The sequence below is a fragment of the Ahaetulla prasina genome, chromosome 4, assembly GCF_028640845.1.
Source record: "Ahaetulla prasina isolate Xishuangbanna chromosome 4, ASM2864084v1, whole genome shotgun sequence".
NCBI classification, from domain to species: domain Eukaryota; kingdom Metazoa; phylum Chordata; class Lepidosauria; order Squamata; family Colubridae; genus Ahaetulla; species Ahaetulla prasina.
Window position 1 is genome coordinate 62,519,718 of NC_080542.1, and position 20,216 is coordinate 62,539,933.

Sequence of the window (20,216 nt, forward strand, 5' to 3'; positions counted from 1 at the left end):
GCAAAATCTCCATTCCCACCCCACTTTTGGCCAGCCAGAGGTGGTATTTGCTGGTTCCCGAACTACTCAAAATTTCCACTACCGGTTCTCCAGAACCTGGCAGAACCTGCTGGATTTCACCCCTGGGTTGGTGATAGTGGGCCCAGGCTAACAAAATTCTGTTTATAAAAAGAAACCAAGAGATTCCAAGCCATGTCTGCCCTGGAAAGCTGCTTCTGCGAGGAAACCTACAGGATTTAGAGAATGTGCAGATAAACCATGAGTAAATATGCTAGAAGCTAAAGACGAAATATCAAGTTCTCAGCATCAGGCAAAGATTGCCAAGGGGAAAATAATAGTGAAAGGCAACACTGAAAGGTGATGGAGGGGAAGAGAAACTTTTGGTGTGCTGGGGTAATGGACCTAAAATCAAACATCTCGTGTATTGTAATCTTCCTGTTGGTTTTCTCATTTTCTCATTAACTTTCTGGGGAAGCCAGCAGAGAAGATTGCAAATGGTGTTCACATGATCACAAGGCATTTGGCAACTGGTCATAAAAACAAACAAGTTACCAAGCACCTAAAATGTTATTTGATAAGGGGGGGCTGGCACAATATTTTATGATGCCCAGAAGTGTTTTACAAGCCATAAATCACTGAGACTGATGTTAAACAACCACTTGTAAATCAAAGATTACTTGCAATGTAATTTAAATGTGGGTGGAGTGATACTACATTTGTAACTGCTATAAAGACCAGAAGTCTTTATATTCGTAACTGGCTGACCGACCGCACTCAACGTGTAGTCCTCAATGGAAATACATCCACATGGAGGGAAGTATGCAGCGGAGTACCCCAAGGCTCTGTTTTAGGCCCAGTACTCTTCAAAATCTTCATCAATGACTTGGACGAGGGAATAGATGGGGAACTCATCAAATTTGTAGATGACACCAAGCTGGCAGGAATAGCCGACACTCCAGAAGATAGGCTCAAGATACAGAAAGATCTTGACAGGCTAGAACATTGGGCGCTATCTAACAAAATGAAATTCAACTATGAAAAAAGTAAGGTTCTACATTTAGGCCAAAAACCCAAAATGCACAGGTACCGTATATGTGGTACTTTGCTCAATAGTAGTAACTGTGAGAGGGATCTTGGAATCCTAGTGGACAAGCATTTAGATATGAGCCAGCAGTGTGCAGTAGCTGCCAAAAAAGCCAACACAGTTCTGGGCTGCATAAACAGAGGGATAGAATCAAGATCACGTGAAGTGTTAATACCACTTTATAATGCCTTGGTAAGGCCACACTTGGAATATTGCATTCAGTTTTGGTCGCCACGATGTAAAAAAGATGTTGAGACTCTAGAAAAAGTGCAGAGAAGAGCAACAAAGATGATTAGGGGACTGGAGGCTAAAACATATGAAGAACGGTTGCAGGAACTCAGTATGCCTAGTTCAATGAAAAGAAGGACCAGGGGAGACATGATAGCAGTGTTCCAATATCTCAGGGGTTGCCACAAAGAAGAGGGAGTCGGGCTGTTCTCCAAAGCACCTGAGGGTAGAACAAGAAGCAATGGGTGGAAACTAATCGAGGAGAGAAGCAACTTAGAACTAAGGAGAAATTTCCTGACAGTTAGAACAATTAATCAGTGGAACAACTTGCCTGCAGAAGTTGTGAATGCTCCAACATTGGAAATTTTTAAGAAAATGTTGGATAACCATTTTTCTGAAATGGTGTAGGATTTCCGACCTGGGCAGGGGGTTGGACTAGAAGATCTCCAAGGTCTCTTCCAACTCTGTTATTATTATTATTAAGTCACTTCTTTAAGTACCATTTTTCTGTTTTGTGTATTTTCTACACTTTTCCCTTTAATTTCCCTTTGTTTCTTAATCTCATTTTTTACATTTTTCATTTTTTATATATAAAATCACTAATAAAAATTATATCTAAAAATAACAAATTCCATCATTTATGCCAATTTTCATTATATAATTATATATTACCAGGCAAATGGTTCATTCATGTTAATTAATTTCACAAATGATGTATCTCATTTGTATTAATTTATTTTGTAAATAATAAAAAATTACTACAAATTTAGCTACTTCAGATGCACTGAATTGTTGGTTATTTTGCAGGGATACCCTCTGATCTACTCCATCCAAAGTCTGCTAAGTAAAGATCAATTAATTTTTTTTACTGTACTATACTGTACTTTACTCTACTTTACTCTTACCTAGCTAGCTAGCTAGCTAGCTATCATAATCTCCATCCAATCAGACCACAGCAATACTGCATTATTTCAAAATGCAACAGTTGTCATCTTTCTGACCTATGGAATTTCAAATCTGTCTTATATTTAATAGAATTTTTTTCTGTTTAAATTCTTTCTGTTATCCAAAAGAGTTATTAAATAATTGTGATACTGCATTTACTGTATATGTATAATGATAATATGAAAAATATATTTGCACATGGAAAGTATATCATTTGTTTGAAAGGTACTTTCAAATAGTACATAACTATTCTGTCTCACAAAATAAACAACTTAAAGGTTATGTTTGCTCACAGTTAGCAGTGTGCTCTTCCAATTTCATGACATTCACAAAATCGTTAGAGAAAAATATTTATTAGATGTAACTTGCTATTTTAGCCCTACAGTAGCCCAAAATGTAGGATTTCAGAGCACCATAAAATCTATTAAAATATTAATGGTTAAATTAATAAATTTATTACATTTAGTAAAATATATTATTAATAGATTTCTAGAAATTTCAAAACTTAAGAGTACAGGTTCTCAGAACTCTAAAAATTTTCAATCATCTACCATTCTCTTTGATTTCCATTGTACTTTTACACTAGAATATAAATGCAATTAATTGGAGATCCAGTTTGGTAGAATGGTTAAGGTATGGGTTAGAAACCAGAAGACCGTGAGCTAGTTCTAGACACGAAAGCTGGCTGAATAACTTTTGACCATTTGCTCTATTTCTCAGTCCAACCTCACAGGGCTGTTGTTGTGAGAACAATAGGAGGACGAAAGAGTATTACGTATGTTTGCCACCTTGAATTACTTATGAATCTCAAAATTTAACTTTTTAAATCTTAAATTAAATTTAATATTCTATTGTTAAATTTATCTGCTGCTTTATATATTGCTTATATTGTACACTGTCCAGAGCCCCTCCTTAAGGGAGATGGGCTATTTAGAAACATTAACTATAAATAAATAAATAATAAAGAAACAAAGGTAAAATTAAAAAAAAATCAAATCAATAAATATGTTTTTTATTCCCTAGAAAAACTCCGCGTACACTCTTTTGCTTTTTTTCTATGTAACATTTCTGAGGATATAAATGTCATTTTTCAATGTTTAATTTTTTTCACAAAGTTTTGCTATAACCTGCTTACTTTTTCATTAATTCAGACAATTTCATTCATCCTCTACTTATTATTATCTCTATCAATTTTAATTGTAAGCCTTGAGGATCATTGCATAAAAAATCCTGTAAACTCCTATTGAATAAAACATTCTCATCTGTAATTGTATTCTACCCAGCTTCTTTGCATACTGAGCAAATAGATCAACAGATGATGCTGTTAATATGGCTCTGTACTACATCTTACAACATCTCCAAATGAGATATGCAAGGATCCTCTTTGTAGACTTTAATTCGGCATTCAGTACCATCACATCAAATACCTGTACAATTAGCACAGGGGTCCCCCAAGACTTTGTGCTCTCCCCACTTCTCTTCTCTCTGTATACCAATGACTGCATCTCTAAAGATCCATCTGTTAAACTAATGAAATTTGCAGATGACACAACAGTGATCGGTCTCATACGAGGTTGAACAACTAGCTTCGTAGTGCGACCGTAACAATCTGGAACTGAACACACTCAAAACCGTACAAATGGTGGTAGACTTTTGGAGAAACCCTTACATACTTCCACCTCTTACAATTCTAGACAACATTAACAGTAAAGACATTCAAATTTCTAGGTTCTACCATATTGCAAGATCTAAAATGGACAGCTAACATCAAAAATGTCATCAAAAATGCACAACAAAAAATGTTCTTTATGCACCAACTCAAAAAGCTCAAATTGCCCTAGGAGCTACTGATCCAGTTCTATAGAGGAATTATTGAGTCTGTCATCTGCCCCTCTATAACTGTCTGGTTTGCTTCTGCAACCCAAGACAGACACATTCAGAGGATAATTAAAACTGCAGAAAAAACAATTGCTACCAACCTGCCTTCCATTGAAGACCTGTATACTGCAAGACTCAAAAAGAGGGCTGTGAAAATATTTACAGATCTCTCACATCCTGGACATAAATTGTTTCAATCCCTACCCTCAAAACGACTCGATAGTGTATTACACACCAGAACAACTAGACACAAGAACATTTTTTCCCCGAACGCCATCATTCTGCTAAACAAATAATTCCCTCAACACTGTCAAACTATTTACTAAATCTGCACTACTATTAATCTTCTCATCATTCCCATCACCCATCTCCTTCCACTTATGACTGTATGATTGTAACTTTGTTGCTTGTATCCTTACGATTTATATTGATATTGTTTCCTGATTGCTTATTTGTACCCTATGACTATCATTAAGTGTTGTACATTATGATTCTTGATGAACGTATCTTTTCTTTTATGTACACTGAGAGCGCATGCCCCAAGAAAAATTCCTTGTTTGTCCAATCATACTTGGCCAATAAAAAATTCTATTCTGTTCTGTTCCGTTCTGTTCTGAAAAGATTAGTGAGATTTTTGACTGGAATTCTATCTTCAATAGAATAAAATTTTTAGGAATCATCTACACTTTGTCCCAACTCAAAGATGTTCCTCTTACCATTTTTTGAAAACATACTTTTACAACAGAGCATCTCATTGCCAGTCCACTCTTCAGCCCAAAATCTGTGTGTTTTTCCCAGTTCTTGCAGCAAAAAAATGTTCATGCAGACATTCTGGGTCACCTGGAGGAGGAGGTTTTTTTCAGGATTGACCCCTTTAATTTGGGGATTTGGTTCCATACCTTCATGTACACTTTTACTAATGCTTTCAGACAGTTTGCACATTTCTCTTGAGTAACTAATAACTTTTTCCCTTCCTCTCTCTTCCTATTTTGGTTAAAAAAAATATAAATCTTTGACCAAGATCTTCCATGAGATTGATGTTGGTTAATGAGTAATGCAACATGCTAGAAAATGACCAAGGATCACACCAGGCAAGGTATTGTCTCTGACATTAACTCTGTTTGCTCAATAAGTTAAAAGGCATTATAGAGTTGCAGCATTTTATAGGACGTGTCAAAATTTTTCAATTTCCAAACATTAGGGGTGCTCAAAAGTTGTGACATGCCTTGGGGATTACAATTATATTTTGGTTACTTTAATATAATTTACTTTAATATAATTTATATAATATAACTACATAAACATCATAATTTTTTAAACATTTTCTGTGTTTCAAAGTTTCATTTTTTTTCTCTTTTTGTTAAACTTTATTTTGTCTGAGAGTGTTAATACTGCTGGCCTCATTTCCTGTGTGTGTGTGTGTGTGATAACTGATCTGTAATGGATTTTAAAAAAAGAACAAGACTAGTAACATTCACTCATACTGTATGAGCAACCCAATTGGGACTGGCAGAGACTTGTTGCCACCTGAATTCCTAACACTGTGAGACATTCTCAGATTTGGCCTACTGTTAAGAAAACAAAGTGTAATGATGCTAGAAATACCCAGCAGTCAGTCTTGCAAGAGACAGATATTCAAAAATGCTTGAAAAATGAGAATGAGTGAACAGTTCTTTTGTGACCACTGTTGAAAATTCACAAGTGACAATCTTGAACAAGATCCAAGACAGCTGGGATCAAATCAAAAACTTATCTCTTAGTAGAGGAAAGCTGCATGTCAAAGAGACTTTCACTGGGAAACTTGACAAACTGTTTGACATCCTCAACTGCAAGTGTCAAATGGTTCTGTGTGCTGAATTTGGCTGCCCTTTTGGCTGTAGAAATCACATTAGCTGTACCTGCCCTAAGGAGACTACGATACCATTGAAAGAACTTGCTTTCATTAAAGGTCAGAGAGACAAGATTGTTTCTTTTGAATCACACCAGATTGGTTTGCCAGATGTGCCTGAGCAGAAATGACTAATCAAAAGGTAAAAGTGCCAAGCCGATGAGAGACAAAGGCTTCCTAAATATAAGCAGAGAAGTATTCCAGACATTTTGATACTGACAAATGAAGTAATTACCTCTGATGATAAAATGAAGGACAGAAAACTGATGATAGCGGTGAAGAGGAACATGATGGAAGTTATGAAGAGGGCTTAGACCAAACACATATGCCCTCTACTTCAAGAGAAAAGACAGAATACAATAGATTAGAAATAACAAATGTTGTTATGCAGACCATAAGATATGGTGTTGCTCTACATGACACTGCTGCCATTACCACAGCTGCCTTGATCACTGAAGAAGACAAGAGAATTGCAACTGTCCACAAGAAAGTCAAGAAAGCCCAGGAAAAAGTTATGAAGTTCCTAGATCACGAATTTTGATGAGCTCTGTAAGAAGGGTGAAGTGAAATTCATCTTCGACAGCTGTATAGGTGCAACTAGAGTTACACTGAAAGCAAACAATTCAAGCCAACAATTTCCTAGTACCATCAGAGAAGAATATTATTCTGTGTGCAATGAGCTGCATGGAAGATATTTTTATCATTTCACTCCAGAGAAAGGCTCAAAAACAGGAAAACCTGCTCAAGTGATTGCAGATAAGCTGGTATATTTCATAAAAAAGAAAGGCATTGACAAAAGCTTGAAGGCCATTGGAGGAGATTCTACAAATGTTAATACTGACTGTGAAGGTGGTGCCATGCACTGGGTAGAGGTCAAGTTTGATCAGAAGTTGATCTGGTTGGTGTGCGCACTCCACACAAATAAGTTACTCCATAACAACAAATAGGCAGGTAAAATTGGCAACATGCTAGATGCTGCAGCAGAACTTGACATTGATCCTTCATTCACCAGAGTTACAGCCTCTAATTTCACTGAGCAACAGTCTTGTAAAGGATCTCTCTACTAATCAAGCATATGAGTATAAGATCATACAGGCAATAGAACTTTTCACAGACCTGGGTGTTCTGGAAATTACTCTGTAAGCCATTCATGCTGGTTGACTACTGCAAATAATCTTTGCCGAATATGGGTTTCAAAACATGGCTTTAAAGGCAGATCTCTCCAAAACTTAAGAATGAAGACATCATTGGTGTGTACTATCATTGCTGGTTCAACATCAAAGTAAAACATTCTTGGATTGAAGGCCCACATCGAGTGTTTTTCCAGCTTCAGCAAGTCAGATTGCAAAAGAAGGCTGAAGTAGATGCTGTTTTGCCAACCATTCAGTGCTCAATATGGTACGCTTTTAGTGAAATGAAAATCCAAACACTCTTGTGTTCAGATGACATTCAAGAAAGCATGGCTGGTATGTAAAAGATCATTGATTTGAGAAGTACAGACTATGATACACTGGGAGATTTTTCTGTATGTGCAAGAAAAACCTTTAATCAATGCCAGAGTGTCCACTCTGCTGGAGCTGATTGACTGCTCTGAAGGTGTATATGAGTCACCTTTGACATGCAAACTGACTACAGCAGGAATAAAGGAAATCATTGATGAACCAATGCATGCCCAATCAATAGAGAGATGTGTGAAACAGGTCACAGAGGCCCCAAGTAAAGTGTATACACATGAGAAACATGAAACTTACATCAGAGGCCAAGAAGCAAGTCAGCCGCTGATGTCTAAGAACAAATTAAAAAAAGACTTGATGAAACTCACTTAAACATTTTTGTAACTCAGATAATTGCTTTCTGATGTTAGTTTATGATTGCATGGATTGTTTAGCTAGGTAACATTCATGCAGAAAAAAATCTTTAATTTTAGTAGCACGGTGTAATTTTGAGAAGATAAAGTAAACAGTGTTTGGGTTACTTTTGTGGGGTATATGATCAGACATGGATTTACCATACCAAGCTAAATATTGTGCAATTGCAAAAATAACAGCAGATTTCAATTTTTGGTCTAAAACCACATATTTTTAGAACCCCTCACTGAAAAGAATTGCAAAAATTAATTTTCACCCATTAAATGAAACGTCCTGTGGTGCAGCAACTTCCTTATTAATTTTAGTCATCCTTTTTTCCCCTCAACTTCTTCCTGTCTCCTTTTTACCCAGGCTAACCACAATCCTGAAAGTAATCCATATTAAAACTTTGGGGTTAAATTTTAGCAAAACTATTCATTGATTGCAAATAATTGTAATAAAATATAGTAGAACTTCCTTCCTTCTTCTCCCTCCTATAACATCCCCTAATACTGTTTTCATCTTATTCTCTAGGCTTCTTCATGTGGTTACCAAGTATGTGATAACTCTGAAGGTATCCTTGAAAAAAATGTGCTTGAAATAGGGATATGCAAAGCATTTGAACCAGAAGTGGGTTTCAGCCGGTTCTGACCAGTTCTGCAGAACCGGTAGCAGAAATTCTGACTCGCCCCGCCCCCATCTATTCTCTGCCTCCCAAGTCCCAGCTGATTGGGAGGAAATGAGGATTTTGCAGTAACCTTCCCCTGGAGTGGGGTGGGACTGGAGATTTTGCAGTATCCTTCCCCTGGAATGGAGAGGGAATGGAGATTTTACAGTATCCTTCCCCTGCCATGCCACCATAGAACCGGTAGTAAAAAAATTTGAAACCCACTACTGATTTGGACACACAAATTAAAAACCTTTCTTCAAATCATTTAATAATCTAAAGTATCTTTTGTTAAGGCTCTCTTTGAAAGCTGTTACTAACTGTCTCCACATACTTGTGCTTGTATAATCAGTTTGCTTTGATTTCTTCCCAGGACCTTGTCCAGATACTTCACACAGCCTACTAGTAGTCTTCCACATACTGCATTGAGCCAATTACCAGTGTTCACAGGCACACACCACTTTGTACTTTTAAAATATGCCCAGGTTGTTTCTGTTTTAGAATTGAGTCGGGAAAGAGATGGAGGGGGGAGGAAAGAAATTCTTTTAAAGATGTTTATTTTTTCAAGGTAATGGTACATTTCACATTTAAAATAAATTGTTCCCATAATCAAGAAGCATGGAAGAGATAGTGTTGTCCTGAAAGATCTGAGTGAGAAACTGAAAGCTACGCAAATTTCTCACTGAGGATGATCTGTACTTGACCTATATTTTATATATCTAGATACTGTAGGAGGAGAATTGTATTAATCTTACACATTTTATTAAAAGGCATATAAATAAGTATATAAATACTTTCATAAGTATTTCCTGATGGCTGGGATTGCATATTATGCTGCATTTTAACTGGGTCAAAATAGGAATGTGTTTAGGGAATCCTGAGGTCAAGGGGATGGGAAAGCTTTATGAGGTTCCCCAGCCATTCTCCAATTATCACCCTTTACTATTAAAATTGATTTTTAAAACCTAACTACATTAAAATATCCTCCTGAGATTCTCTACTGAAATATCTTCTATAGCAAGCAATCTCAAAAGCTGTGAATCACTGCGAATGCCACCAGGCTTCCCGGATTGCCAGATGTGAATAAGCCTCCACAAAATACATTTTCACAAGCAATATTCTCTGTCAAATACATAGGAGCTAACTCAGCAACTCCCTTTATCTGGAGGATACTGATATTTGTGTCCTTTTAAAACCAAATTGGAAATTAACGGACCAAGGTTAAGACAAAAGAGATTTATATGAACCCTCAAAGCATCAGTTTAAAGTTTGAAATTTCCAAGAAAAAGGGAAACCAAAAAAGGTGAAAGTCAGCTGGTTCTATCTGGCTCAGTCGAACTGGTAGCGGCGGCTGTGGGAGACTCCGCCCATCCACGCGGATGTCATGTCACTTTTTTGCAATGATTTTTAACCTCTGCGCATGTGCAGAAGGCTTTGCTTCTGCAGTGCATGCACATTTGCGAACCAGTAGGGAAGGTAAGTGAACTTCACCCCTGTCCTCAACCCCCCGGTCCATGGACTGGCACCAGTCTGCAGCATGCCAGCAACCAATCCGCGCAAACAAGTGAAGGCCCATCTGCAGGATGCAAGCAACATGCAAAACCATGGCCCCTCTGATCCATGGAAAAACCTTTCTCCACAGAACTGGTCCTTGGCGGCCAAAAGGTTGGAGACTACTGCTTTAGACACTAGTTCAAGAAGGGATAAGTAACAAATCTAAAACAAATTTGTACTAGAATATTAATGATTATTTTCCTGTTTTGTGTACGTATCTTGGTAGTTATTTATTATTAAACTTAAATGCAGCTCATCTTATCCGAGATGATTCTAAATGGCTTACAATCTGTCAATTAAAATGCAATTTGAAACATTAATGCAATAAATATAGAACTTAAATTTAAAATTCAATTAAAAATTGACCAGGATGGAAAGGAAGGAAGAAAACAGCACAGAGAGGAGGTGGAATGTTATCTAACCCGTTAGCTACTTCCAAAATGCCACACCCAAATAGGGGCCCAAAGCTAGTTGGCACAGCCAGATCTTCAAGTCGTTTTGGAAGGCCCAAAGGGTAGGCATAGCTCTTGCCTGGCATTATGTTCCAGAGGACAAGAGCCATGGCCGAAAAGGCTCTTTTTCTGGACCCCATTATCTAAAATTCCTTGGTCAATGGGGTTCGCAGCATGCCCTTCTGCTGGTGCAAGGGGGGGGAGTCGGCTACTCCTATTGGAGCGAGCCAGTTCCTCAGATAGTCTAGACCCAGGCCACAAAGGGATTTAAAGGTCCTAACATTTTGAATTGGACTTAGAAGCAAACTGGCAATCAATGCAGCTTGCAGAGTTATATAACAGTTTTCTGTCCCCCCACCTCACATAGGAAGACACATGAGCAAACAACGTCTACCAGTAATTTATTTTTACAAGCCGACCTGAATCCCTGTAGCAGGTAAAAGTGCTGGCAGCTACTTTCCAAATGCCTGCCAAGTTTCTTATCACCTCTAGAAACAGGAGTTTCAAAGAGTAGTCAGAAGTCATTCACAAAGTCCAAGCTTTAATTCCGAAAAATATCCCATCCGAAACTCATGATATGCAGTTTTTGTCCATCACAGAGCCTGCAGAGCAACCCCACCCACTTTTATCCCCTGTGAGGCATGGCTCAGTGACTCAGCAATCTCTGGCCCTTCCACGCCTCTTCCTTTGCTGCGCACGCCTCTCCCTCCGATGCTGCCTGGGATCAATCCAAGGTTGATCTTCATCACTCCCTATAAGTGGGTGCTCGGACATGCCCTCCTCCTGGCCTTCAGCTGGAACCTGAGGCATTGCCAGAAAGGAGGCTCCTGGAGAGGGAGGCATTGTCAGCTCCTCTCCTTCACTTTCAGAGTCATCTTCCTCCATAAGGACAGGCTCGGGAGCCGTAGTCACAACACACAGCCCCCCAAGAACTGCCTGTGCAGCTGCGTTCTGTACCAGTTGAAGCTTCTGGATACTCTTCAAAGGAGCCCCACATAAAGCATATTGTAATAATCCAAATGCATCAAATGACCAGGGCTTGAGTGACTGAGTGTAGGGATTCTGATCCAGGAAAAGAAACAACTGGCGCATAACATGAAATTGTGGAAAGGGTTTCCTAGCTATAATTGTCTCTGGTCTGCCACCTTCCTCTGTGGAAGTTTAGTAACAATGTTCCTTTTAGTGTTTTATGCATATCGCAAATTGTGCATGAGGAATTTGTACAAAAGATATCTAATGAATCAAAGGCATTATGTTATGCACTTATACACTTCCTTGTAGGGTCATGTACCCTTCAAAGATGAATTGTAAGAAACTCTTCTGACCTCTTACAAGCAATTCATCTCTCTACTGTTCATTAAAGGAGTCCAAATTTTTTCACATCTTGATGCCCGCTTTGAAAAAAGATGCTTCTGCCTTAAAGAATGTACTTGTTAAGGTTAATGAATCTTTTTTGAACCATGAATCCTACTCCCTTGAACCTTATTTTCTGGGTCATAGGAATTCTTTATTGGCCAAGTGTGATTGGACACACAAAAGTTATAAGGGGTCTGTAGATATTTTCACAGCCCTTTTTCTGGCTCGTGCACAGGTACTCAGTGGAAGATAGGCTGGCTGCAATTATTTTTTCTGCAGTCCTAACTGTCCACTGAAGTCTGTATCTCTCTTTTTTTGGTTGCTGTGCCAAACCAGACAGTTATAGAGATATAGATGACAGACTCAATAATTTCTCTGTAGAACTGTATCAGCAGCTCCTTGGACAGTCAGAGCTATCTGAGTTGGTATAGAAAGAATATACTTTGTTGTGCTTTTTAGATGATGTTTTTTATGTTAGGTCCCATTTTAAGTCCTGAAATATTATAGAACCTAGAATCTTCAAGGTCTCTACTGTTGACTGTGTTGTCTAGTATTGTAAGAGATAGTAGAATAGGAAAGCTTATCCTAAAATCTACTATCATCTCTACAATTTTGTGTGTGTTCAGTTTAAGTTTGCTCCGGTTGCACCACAGGGCTAATTGTTCAATTTCCCGTTTCTATGCAGATTTGTGTTCATCTCTAATGAGACCAATCACTGTTGTATCATCTACAAACTTCAGTACTTTAACAGAGGGATCTTTGAAATACAGTCATTGGTAATAGAGAAAAAAAGACTACTGGAGAGAGCACCCAGCCCTGTGGGGCATCTGTCGTAATTGTACAGGTATCTGGTGTGATTTTGCCTAACTTCACCTGCTGCTTCCTATCTGTTAGGAAGCTTATGATTCACAAACAAGCACAACTTTCAGGCACAACTAGCTGAGTCAGTTTAATGAGAACAATATCTAGAATGATGGTATTGAATGCTGAGCTGAAGTTTACAAAAACTATCCTTGCATAGATCCTTGAAGATTCAAGATGTTATAAGAAATAGTGCAGTGCCATTTTAATAGCATTATCAGCCAATCTATTTCCTAGGTAGGCAAATTGCATTGGGTCTAATAGTGGATCCATGATGTTTTCAGATGGGCCAGCAATAATTTCAAAGGTTTTCATACCTACACATGTCAAAGTAACCATTCTGTAGACGTTCAGCTCCTTGATGGAGGGTTTCTTAGGCACTGGAATTATAGTAGAGCATTTGAAGCAAGAAGGAACATAATACATCTCTAAAAATTTATTAAAGATATTGGTGAAATGAGAGCCAATTGGTCAACACAAATTTTCAAGCAAGGAGTTGCCTTGTCTGGACCTGGTGCTTTTCCAGGCTTATGTCTATGAAATAGACCTCACACATCATTTTCTGTGATCATCAAAGGTGCGGGCCCCAGACGGATGGAGTCAGAAGTAGTATTCATATGTACTGATTCATTAATCAGGTTGTTCAGCCACGTTTCAATGAAGCAGAGGGCTGCCGAATTAGAAAAGTCTGTATTGTTTCTAAATAAGAGTAGCAGTTCATTTATCTTATTCACTAGTGAGAGAAGAAGTTAAGTGCAGAGAGATGAGGGGAAATTTGCTGACCCAACGCTTCCTGAGCCTTTGTTTTATCCCTCCTCTCTTGCCTCTCTTCCTTCTCCTTTTGTTTCTTTTTCTGCTTCTGCGTTTCTGCCAGGCCAAAAGGGCCCTTCCCTCAGTCAGAATTCCTACCAAATTTGAAAAGAAGGAAGGAATAGTCCCAGAAAGCTGTTTGTTATGTAAAGACCATTCCTTGATATTCAAAAGTTCAATTCTAGAATATGAAATTCTTAGAGAGTCACAGAAAATAATTAAAAACATCAAAACTACAAGACAGCATTTCACTGAGGCTGCCGTCAGTGCCACCATCTTGAGGCAATTCTACGAGGGAAAAGCTATGAAAACTGACAAATTAATTGTGCACTAATTGTGCTAAACTATATATAAAGTAAATCTTATCCCTGGGACATAGATGATACGCCACATTAAGACTGTTTTCAGCAATATCCTCTATATCTAGAATATATGCTTGGTGTCATTGCTTGTGATCTGGAATAAAACTAGTAGCTGAGCTAAAAGGCAGGCAGAAAACACAGTTGGGAAAAAAAGTCATTCAGCCATACAGAGTCAGGCATATGTAATTATCTTGTTCCTTATTAATCTAATCAGAACCGAATGTGTAGCTGCAATAATGTTATTTGATCACCTATAGCAGGGGTCACCAACCTTTCAGACTTCAAGGACCACTAAATTCATAATTTTAAATCCTGTGGACCACTAATATGATTTTTTTTTTTAATTTAGTGCAATATAAAAAATACGAATAATTTTTCTGTGGACCACCAACATTTTCTCACGGACTACCAGTGGTCCACGAACCACTGGTTGGTGACCACTGACCTATAGTAATGGGACTCAAATGCTGCAGACAGCACCAAACAGTTTGATCTATAGCAAAACAACCAAAAAGGCATAAAAAAGCATTTCAGCCTTTCAAAGGATTTCAAAGTTCCTTCTGTTTATGCTACATACAAGGAAGATCCAAGATTGACTGGATATTTTGAGAGTTCAAAATGCAAACTCTCCATCATAAAAAAAAATTGCCCCATTTTGGTCCAGTTCATTTTTAGCTTTCAGAATAAACCTTGCCATAACAAATGGTATAAAGAATTTTAGCTTTGTATCTGATCACATCCAGTTTTGAACTGTTTTTGAATGTCTGCTGAGGTAGCTCTCTTAGCTCAAGAAAGGCTTAAGATAGATTTTTAATACAACATTCCAAGGGCAAGAAAGAAATGAGTCAGGAATAGCTTTGATTCTAATAGATACAGGATTGAATCCCTCAGTTGTACTATTTGGGAAAACATTTATCTCATTTCCATTTATAAGAGTGAGAGGATTTCTGAAAGAAGAAAATCCTTTCAGAATGGTTTTTTCCTTTCTACATTAGTTAGTTGTGGAATGTTAAGTATCTGCCACTGGCTACTTCTTTCCAATTAGGAATGGTTTGTAAATGTGCTTTATTAAATAATTTCTATAATAAAACAATAAAGAGTATATGCTTATTGTCAAACATTTATTTATTAGCTTGTATGCTATTCCAGATGAAACAGCAACATAAAAATAATAAAAAACTTAACACTGTAATAAATACAATTTGTTGGAGTGATGATATATTTTATATGAAATATGATGTGAACTTCATAGCCAAGCTTTAACTCCATTCTTATACTGCTCCCTTTATAATTTTACCTCAATTATCTTGATGCAACTGAATTGCTTTAAGACTAGTGCATAACATCTTATGCATAATATTTGTTTAGTGTTTTATTATGGAAAATTGTATAAATTTAAAAATAGTTTTTAGCGCAAAAGTGTAGATTGTTTTGTTTATTAAATTATTTCTTCCATTCATATTAATACTTCTGAAAAAAAGACATGTGATTATGAAATCTACTTTGCAAATTAAAATGATTCCAGTGATGGCTAACCTTTTTGCCATTGCGTGCCAGGAGGCGGAGGGCAGGGGGATCGCGCACACACATGCCCACACCCATAATTTTATGCGCCCCACCCCTGCACATGTGCACGTGACCTCCCCACATACACACTCCCTACTACTGGCACATGATGGCCCAGTAGGCCCGTTTTTCTCTCTCATCTGGCTTCAGAGCCTTTCTAGGAGTTGGGGGGGTGAAAATGGCCTTTCCCACCCTCTGGAGGTCTTCCACAGACCAAAAACAGCCCATTTGCCAACTTCCGGTGGGACCAGAAGGCCCATTTTTTGCTGTCCCCAGCCTCCAGGGTCTCTCTTGGAGTCTGGGGAGGGCAAAAATGGCCTTCCCCACACCCCGGAGGTCCTCCAGAAATGGGCCGTTTTTGGCCTCAGGAGGACCTCCTGGGAGGGGAGTTCGTTTTTGCCCTCCCCAGACTCCTAGAGAGGCCCTGAAGGCTGAGGACAGCAAAAAATGGGCCTTCCGGTCCCACCAGAACTTGGCAAATGGGCCGTTTTTGGGCTCCAGAGAGGTGGGGCAGGCTGTTTTGCGCCCCCTTCCATACTTTTAGAGAGGCTCTGGAGCCAGATGAGAGAGAAAAACGGGCCTTCACCACCCATCCCTGAAGTCCTCTGGAGGCAAGAAGCAGCCTGTTTTTCTACTTCTAGTGGGTCCAGAATGCCCAAAAATCAGCTGGCCAGCGCGCGCATGTATGCCAGAGCTGAGCTCGTGTGCCCAGATATAGCTACGTGTGCCATAGGTTCGCCATCACGGCCCTATTCATAACAATTCTGTGGACTTTTTACTTTATCTAAAATTAAGTTAAATATTAAAAAAAACATAATGCCTGTTGTGTTTTCATTGTTGACAACTAAAAAAAAGCAAGACAAGGTACTGTAAGAATAAAGATATAACTTTATGGATAAGTTTCTGTAAAGATCAGATTTTTATTCAACTGTGATGTTGAACAAGAAAAAGAAACATATTTTAACTTACCTGTTTTTCATTTTCATCCTCCAGCTTCAGTCTGTCCTCTATGCAGTTCCTGGCCTGAAGAAAGGCCTTTCTCTGTGCCCTCTCTGTTAATATCCTTACAAAGACCCCATACAAGTTTACACTGACAAAAAGGATAGCATTGGCCATTAGCTGTAAAGAGAAGACAGAAAAGAAAAGGGACAAAAAAGATATATTATAATACAGGCAGTTATATACATTACCATGTCACTCTGTTTCTATCTAAAACCCTGCTAATTTTATTTAATTATTTTGATATTTAAACATTGTTTGCTATTCTCAACTTTTGTTCTGTCATTAGGTTTTCCAACTGGCAGCAGTCACAGGTTTTCCAGATCTGCCACCACAAATCCTTCTAATTATAAATGCTGGCTATTGAATCTGGGGGCACAGCATATGCTATATCACTGGATTACAGACTTCTCCTTTGGGGTGGCAATGATCACAACAGGAAAAAAAAATGAATGTCTATGTCACCACCAAATCCAGAAGATACTTGGAGCAATGATTGCAAAAAGACTATATAGTATAAATCATTATTTTCATTCAATTGAAGATTCTGTCTTCTATAAACTACTAAAACTCTCATCAACTAAGTGAAATGGTGCATCATAGAACAACAATTTTCTAATCAAAATACTTCAAATGGGCTAACTTATATCTACTTTCTATAATTAAAGAACAAGGTAATCAAAACATTCTGAGCATTCTTATCTATTACTTTAATATTATTAAGTGGCTCCTGAATTCAACATTACTGATCCATCAAATCAAAAGCAAAAACAAGGAAAAGACAAAATATTGATCTATATATTTGCTTATAAATTACAGAAAATATTTCCTTAAAAGGTTCATCTCTTTTAAGTAGATATCAAAGGAATATTTTCCCATATAGCTTTCAAATCTGGTCACAGACTTTTATATGTATCTTTATATTTCTTATTCAAATCAAATTATACAGGGAACAAAGATAAATATTATGTATTTTTTAAATTTCTTTGAATCACAGAATCACAGGGCTGGAAGGGACCTTGGGTTGTGACCTAGGCTACTGAGTCATTACAAGACACAATTAGTCCCACACAAACCTACTTTACTGTAACAGCTGAGAATTATGTTCATTCCCAGTTGAGTCCCTATTAGTAGCAAAGAAAGTCCTACGGAAGAAGTCCCTCGGGATAATCACCAACCTTTATCTTCTTTGACACCCTGCCAAAGGCCTTACTTGGCAAAGCCCCACAAAGTTGAGAAACAAACAAGAGATGCCAACTGGAAACAGAGTTAGCAAAACTGCTTTCCTGCAAAAGTCCCCAAGTGCCTTTGTTTCTCTTTTAAGCCTTTTGGGAGGGGCCAATCATCTCCTGGCCTTACTCCCAAGTCATCCCTTTTGTTTTAACTGCTCTTGCCTTCCAGCAGTTCTGCACATGCATGCACTAGGAACAGACTCTTCCTGTTCCACTGCCTCTCTGCTGTCCAACTCTGTGGGCTCTGGAGTCCGCGCATCACTCCCAGATGGTCCTGGCCCCATCTCTGCCTCTAACACAGAGCCCTTGTCGGGGCCTTTCCCAGATTCCAAGACTGGCCCATGTTCCTCCCCAGCCTCTTCACTGTCCGACTCCGCTGCCAGCTCCACAGGCTGCTGGTGAACCACAACACCTTGGGGGTCTTCAAGTTCAACTCCTTGCCTAAAACAGGAGTCTTTATATTCTCCCAAATAGTTGTCAAACTTTTCTTGAAAAGCTCCAGTGATGGAGCATCCACAATTCCAGGAGGCAAGCTGTTTCACTAACTGTTCTAACTGTTCTAACCATCAGGAAGTTCTTCCTTATTTCCAGGTTGGATATTCCTCTGACTAGCTTCTGCCCATTGCTTCTTGTCCTACCCTGTCCTTTGGAGATTAAATTAATAATTTCTTCCCTTCAATATTTGATCATGCCACCCCCTAGTCCTTACCTTTGTCAGACTAGTCATATCTAATTCCCTTAGCCATTCATCACACAATTTATCATTTTTGCTGTTCTTCTCTGCACTCTTGTTAGGATATCAACATTTTGTGTATCATAATGACCAGAACTGGACATAACATTCCAAGGGCCTTACTAATGCAGCATACTATCACTTCCCATATATATTGGAAAACATCCTCAAAATGTTTTTGAAGAAGAGACTTTCCTTCCCTCGGTTTTAATTCAGTTAATAATTATGTCCCTTCAAATGTATTACCTGAAAAGCAATATAAGGAGGCAACTATTGCAACTATAATTAGAATAAATAAACAATGCAAAATGTATGTTTGAAGAATATAAATATGCTGCAGAATATGAAACTAACCAATACCAGAACTTTCCATTTTGGTGTTGAGTAGCCGTACAATCAGTGCTTTTGGAGTTAATGGAAATGGATGTTTCCAAGAAACCTATTTCAGGGTCAGTTTGACTCTCACTTCAGGAGAACAGAACAAGATTTTCAAATTTTGAGGAAAAGTCAGTATTACTATCACATAATGAACAGAGTTATAAGCATCCCACACATAATATTAGAGCACCAACAGACACTACATTTCTTCGCTTCACTATTCTGCCCTTGTCCAGTGGTAGAAGAAACAACAGGTATTCTTTTCCCAACTCCAAAGAAAAATTTGTGTGTGGGCTCTTTAGGTCTAATATCCTATATGAATTACACATAGTTCATGCACAGTTATCATGCAGTCTTTCAGGCTTAACCTGTGCCTTTAACAGAAATAACAGAATAATAGAGTTGGAAGGAGATCTTCTAGTCCAACCCCCCACCCCTGCAAAACTAGGAGACTCTATACCATTCTGGACAAACGGCTGTCTTGTTAAATTATAAATTTGGGAATCAATATAGCCCTTCATAAATTAAAGAAAGAAAGAATTGTTACATATTTGAAATCTATAAAGTTACTGTAATGAGAAGGCAACTCCTTTAAAGATATCTATAAGGGCTTTTTTGAACTGAATAAACTGTTTTCATAATTCATTTGAAAGTGAAGATGCTGAGGATGGAGGATTTGAATTACATCGGTCTGTATGGGAGTGAGCAATATGAAGCAAATTATTAAATTAAGAAAGAATGATATGTTGGATGAGGAAAATAAGGATAAGTATCATGTGTTCATGAAAAGGGCAAATAATAAAATACAAAATGGGCATTTACAGTAAAACAAAATGAAAAGACACTGCAGGGAATCATCATCATCATCATCATCATCATCTTAAGAAGGTACTTGGTTGATACCTAAGATGCTGGCAGCAACCCATATCAACCATCAGCACCAGTCAATAATATTTGTGATACATTTTTAAATAATAATAATAAAACACTCTGTAATCTATTGGAAACCAACCATACTTTTTGGCAAGACAGATAAAAGGAAAGCAATATAATAAATATCATCCTAAAGGGTGCAAATTTCAAAAAATAGTTCAGGCAGCGAAATACAGTATCGCTTTGAGCTTACCATCTTTCTTAGCAATTATAAAATATGTAAAGAGGAGGTAGGGCATTTTCCCCTAGAGAAACTCTAGAACCTAGAAAAAAAGGAGATAGAATATAGAATAACAGAGTTCAAAGGAACCTTGGAGGTCTTCTAGTCCAACCCCTGCTCAAGCAGGAGACTCTATACCATTCCAGACAAACAGCTGTCCAAACATTTCTTGAAACCTCTAGTGATGGAGATGAAGGCAAGTTATTCCATTGGTTGATTGCTC

General features: G+C 38.0%; 1 protein-coding gene across 1 annotated transcript in view; it reads right to left on the minus strand.

Moving 5' to 3' along the window:
* ADCY1 (adenylate cyclase 1) overlaps nt 1-20,216 on the minus strand; it is a 177,907-nt gene that overhangs the window by 108,764 nt on the left and 48,927 nt on the right. Inside the window, exon 2 of the mRNA XM_058183642.1 lies at nt 16,468-16,617. Coding sequence (XP_058039625.1) covers nt 16,468-16,617 — 150 coding nt within the window. The remainder of the gene's footprint in view (nt 1-16,467; nt 16,618-20,216) is intronic.